The sequence below is a fragment of the Miscanthus floridulus genome, unplaced genomic scaffold (assembly GCF_019320115.1).
Source record: "Miscanthus floridulus cultivar M001 unplaced genomic scaffold, ASM1932011v1 os_1451, whole genome shotgun sequence".
NCBI classification, from domain to species: Eukaryota; Viridiplantae; Streptophyta; class Magnoliopsida; order Poales; family Poaceae; genus Miscanthus; species Miscanthus floridulus.
The window spans coordinates 1-5,045 of record NW_027097724.1 but is presented as its reverse complement, the minus strand read 5'-3'; the positions used below and the strand labels follow the sequence as shown (position 1 = coordinate 5,045).

General features: G+C 49.3%; 1 protein-coding gene across 1 annotated transcript; it reads right to left on the bottom strand.

Annotated features, from left to right (window-relative positions):
• Positions 1-369: 369 nt before the first annotated feature.
• LOC136534037 (cytokinin dehydrogenase 2-like) lies at positions 370-5,042 on the bottom strand (the record flags this gene model as incomplete). The annotated part of the gene is given in 4 exon segments (XM_066526528.1): positions 370-1,028; positions 1,031-1,145; positions 1,147-1,158; positions 4,383-5,042. Coding segments are annotated over 4 exon segments (1,251 nt in total), but the record flags the coding sequence as incomplete, so codon positions are not given.
• Between the last annotated feature and the right edge of the window lie 3 nt (positions 5,043-5,045).

Genomic DNA, 5,045 nt, shown 5'->3' with positions numbered 1-5,045 from the left:
AAAACAGTTGAAGCCAACAAAGAAAAACTGCTCAATCAGTAAAGCAGAAATATACCAAATTAATATGACCTAATTATCTATGCATACATGGACTTTTATAATAGATTTAGTTGAAGACATAAATGTTAATACTATTCGGTATAAACTTGGTCAAAATTTAGTCATCAAGAAGTTGTATCTTTGTGGACGGAGGGAGTAGTATTTTACTACAGTATCATTAGTTACTGATACATATATATGCACGTTTATTTATCTATGCATGTATATATAACAATTTATTCATGCGCAATGGTCATACTCATCAGATCGAGGCCACACTGACAACAGTACTACACAACTGTTCATCGTACACTCTTGTCATGCGCTTTGCATTGCTCGATCAACTTTTGACGTGCATGCATGCCTATCACTACTATTATCTAGACAGCTAGCTAGTAGTACGTAGTAACTGTATCACTTGACTACTCATCAGCAAATTAATGCAAAACACCAGCCATGCCTTGATGCTTGCTTGCTTGCATTATTTCATGCAGCCGGCCGGCCAGCAACACGACGATCATATCATCAGGCAAGTGGGTACGAGAAAATCCTCTGGCCGCGCGACAGGATCGCCATGGGGTCGTATTTCCTCTTGCGGTGGAGGAAGGTGTCCCACCTGCGGGGCCCGAAGTGGCGCGCCGCCCACTCCGCCTGCGTCGCGTAGTAGGGCAGGTACTGCGTGCACGGGATGCCGGCGGCCTCGCAGAAGCGTGCCACCTCCGCGTTCTGCTCCTCCATGCGCCGCAGGTCGCCGTCCGCCACCGCCGACCGCAGGATCCCCACCGTGTAGAACACCTCGTCCTCGTCGTCGGGGAGCACCGCCGACGTGGCGCCGTCCCACTTGCCCCGGTTCATGGGATAGACGAGCACGGGACCACCGCTGCTGCCGCCGCCGCCGGTGCGGAGCAGGACGCCGTGGAAGACGCCCGCGGCGAAGTCGAGGATGTGGGAGCGCGGGAGGAAGAGGTTGAGCCACGGGTGCGGCACGTCCAGAGGCCCTCGCCGCGGAGCTTGCGCTCGCCGGCTCTCACGCGGTCCAGGAACTGCACGTACGACACGTCCTGCACGAACGCGAACCCGCGCGCGTACCGCAGCTCGCGCACCAAACACCTCCACGCCCTGCATGCATCATGAGATGAGTGGCTTTTGATCGATATGATGGACAACTGTCACGTTGTGTGCAAAGATTCGGTCACTACTGTTGCTTTGCATGTGTCCAGGCGCGAGTACACGTCAACTTGCACCATGGTAGTCTAGTTGATTATGGACGGATATAGATTGTGGTGCTCGACTGCGTCCTGCTTGCACGGTCAGTGCGTGTTTAGTCCGTGAATTTTGGGGAATTTGGCTACTGTAGCACTTTTGTTTTTATTTGGCAATTAGTGTTCATTTATAGACTAATTAGACTCAAAACGTTTGTCTCGCAATTTCCAACCAAACTGTGCAATTAGTTTTTTTTGTCTACATTTAATGCTCCATACACGTATCACAAAAATTCAAACGTGATGGGTACTTGCAGTACTTTTAGGAACTAAACAAGCACTCACTTTCGTGGAAAAAACTTGGGCCGTCCCAACTGACACAATCTTGTACCTAGAGATGCTAGTGTACGTTGCTGTTGCTGTCGTTGGTTGCAAACAGATCCGTCGTTGGCAGAGCTGATATGACGCCGGTTCTAGCTATAGCTTGCTAGTATGTGTGAATATGCGAGCTGTGCAGTATTTGGTATAACAGTGATGAAATGTACTCACGTGTCTAGCTTGCTAGTATGTGAATGCAAGCTGTGCAGTATTTAGATCTTGGCATCTTGCATTATGTAGGAGTACCCTCTCTAGCTAGTAGGTGAATGATTCGTTTCTATAGCCAACTACTAATACTTGTAGAGTACATTTGTAAATATATTTTTGTTTTTTGGGCGCTAGTCTTATCATATGACTATACTTGAATCATTTGTCTCTAGCTAGCTAGCTACTCCATAGTGGTCATGACTTATTCTTCTTATCCAACTATTATCAAAAACATTATAGCCAATTAACTGCAAATGTACCATCAATGGTTAATTAAGGTGTTAGCAGTCTAAATTACATAGAATTTCCAAACACTTGTTGTCAAAAGTATTTCTTGTTTCTTTGTTTTGTGTTCACGAAATGATATGTATTGTATGCATCTTAATAAAATAAACTACATAATGTTTATTTATCATAGAGGCAAGATAAGATTTTTAACTACTAGCCATCTCAAAACTCCAAAATATTCAGTATGTCTAATTAAGCAGGTCCGTATAGTATAATAGGACAACTGTTTTTCCAAAAGAAAAATCAGAAGCTAGGAGGTTAAGATTCATATAGGAGATTATTCAAATTGGCCAACTAAAAGCTTGTGCAAGCATTTCGAAAAAAGGCGTTTTGTGAAATTATTGCTCTGGCCTAAACACTCATTGTACAAACGTACAACTACATTTATTTTTTACAAGAGCAAAAATGGAAAGTTAGGTGTGTACTTCGTTTTTTTTTTGTGAAGTGTGTACCCGAACTCCACATGCCTGCCGCTACCGGTGATCTTTTAGCTTACGAAATGTGTGGGTGAATAATGTCTACTTAAATATTCAGTAAAAATTACGGAGCTGTTTGGATGATGTAGTTTAGAAATTATGCTATCAACAAACTGTTTATATATAGGGTAAAGCCATACAAAACGCGGTTTAGAAAAAAGAGATTGTGGGTGCGATTTCTGAAAGTCCAAAAGGACTATGATTTTGATAAAGCCATAGTTTTAGAAACTAAAATGTTTGTTGGAGCAAAACATTTAGCCGTTCTTGAAAACCAAAATATTTTGTAAAATCAAAGTACTTCTCTAATATTTTAAAACTATAGGGTGTATTCGGCTGGGCTTAATTGGCTGGCTAGGCTGATTTTGGTTGGGCTGAACAGCCCAGCCGTTCGGCGGAACTAGCACCAGCCGAACGGCTGATTCTACAAGCCGGACCCTCAGCTCCGCTTCGCATTCCCTCCCATCATCCCGTTCCCCCCGATAGCCGATAGGGTTCGCTCCGCGCGCCGCTCAGCCTCTCACCTCCAGCGCCAGCCACGACGGCCGTGACCCTCCGCTTCGCCGTGCCTGCCCCGGCCGCCATAAGCGAATCCGTCCCTGCCCGCCTCGCAACGCCGTGATGGGCGCACCGTCGCCGTCGATAGCCTTCCGTGGCGACTGTCTGCTCCGCATCCCTCCCCGAACCCGCCGCCATCGACGCCCGTCCGCCGGCGACAGGTAAACCCGGTTACGCGTCCGGCGTCATCCCTCCCCCTCCGGATCTGACCCCTACGTTCTCGTTGTGCAGGTGAGTCCGGACCGTCGCCCACGGATCTCCATCTCAACAGGCCGCTACTATCTGGTGGACGTTGGTTATGCACGGGAGTCAAGATACATGGGTCCTTTCAGAAATACAAGGTACCATCTGGATGATTTTAGCGGTGTACCTGTAGAGACTATGTCTTGATCGGAGAAATTTAATTTGACTCATTCTATGCTACACAATGTTGTAGAATGGTCATTGTTGTCGGTTTGTGTATGAAGTTGTTACAAAATTTGTTAGTTAATTAAGTGTGCATGAACTGTGATGAATGTTTGTAAGGCCTTGTGATAGCGTGAATGTGTGTACAGCTGTTGTTGTGGCGCCAGTTTGCACTCCATTCATTGCATTATGCGAGGCGAGGCTAAGGCGCCGTTTAGATGCGAAAATTTTTGGCTTTTGGCTACTGTAGCACTTTCGTTTGTATTTGGTAAAAAATGTTCAATTATGGATTATTTAGGCTTAAAAGATTCGTCTCGCCAATTACGAGCAAACTGTGCAATTAGTTATTCTTTTTACCTACATTTAATGCTCCATGCATATGCCGCAAGATTTAATGTGACGGAGAATCTTGAAAAATTTTAGATTTTGGGTGGGATCTAAACAAGGCTAACTTTTGAGGCTTTGACTCTTCAAATGGATGCATGCAAGTCTTATAAAATTGAAACTAGTATGTTGGAGTAGCTAGCTAGAGAAAAGTGCCCAAAAAGCTTTGGAATGATATGCACGACAACGGACCGACAACGGCAGGCCATGCAAGTACGATGTTGACGCTGCACGACTGCCGATGCTGCCCCACCAGCTTACTAGCTTGCACCGTTGTAGATGCAGCCAGACATGCATGCGTCGCACGCCAAAAGTTGAAGACGATAATAATCCAGATCAACCACGACCCAAACTTATTAACCGATCGAGAACGATCATGTGGCTGGCGTATGCACGTAGAAAGAAAACCGGCGGCTGGCGGCGGGCGGCGGGCCATCGATCGTGTTACCTTGTCAACGTCTGCGGCGGTCGTGTCGCTGGCGCCGCCGTAGTAGAGCGCGCCCTCGAGGCAGTACAGGACGCCGCCGGCTTCCTTGGCTAGCGCGGCGATGCGCGCGGCGTCGGCCGCCGAGTAGAAGGACGACGGCGGCTGCGAGCGCCAGCTGCCGATGAGGCCCTGGAAGTCGGTGAGGACGGAGCCCTCGACGTAGTCCATGAGTCCGGCCAGCGCGCCGGCGCGGCGCCCGTCGTCGATGAGCCGTTCCTGGTCGGCCGTGAGGTCCGCGGCGCCTGTGTAGAGGAGCCGCACCCAGCGTGCCCTGGCCGGCGCCGGCGCCAGCGGGATCCGCGCGCGTGTTATGATGCCGAACTGCCCCAGCCCTCCCAGCACGGCGTGGAAGAGGTCGGCGTCCTTGTGCTTGGAGCAGGTGACCACCTCCCCGGTCCCCTTGACGACGTCGAGCTCGAGGACGTTGGATATCTGCGGGCCGTGGCGGAACGCCTGGCCGCTGATGCCGGCGTTGGAGAGCGTGCCGCCGACGGTGAGGCGGAGGTAGTCCGTCCAGGACCGCGGCGTGAGGCCGTGCGCCAGCGCGGCTTGCAGCACGTCCACCCACAGCTGCTCGCCGCCGGCGTCGATGTAGCGCCAGTCCACCGACACGGCGAGCCTGCT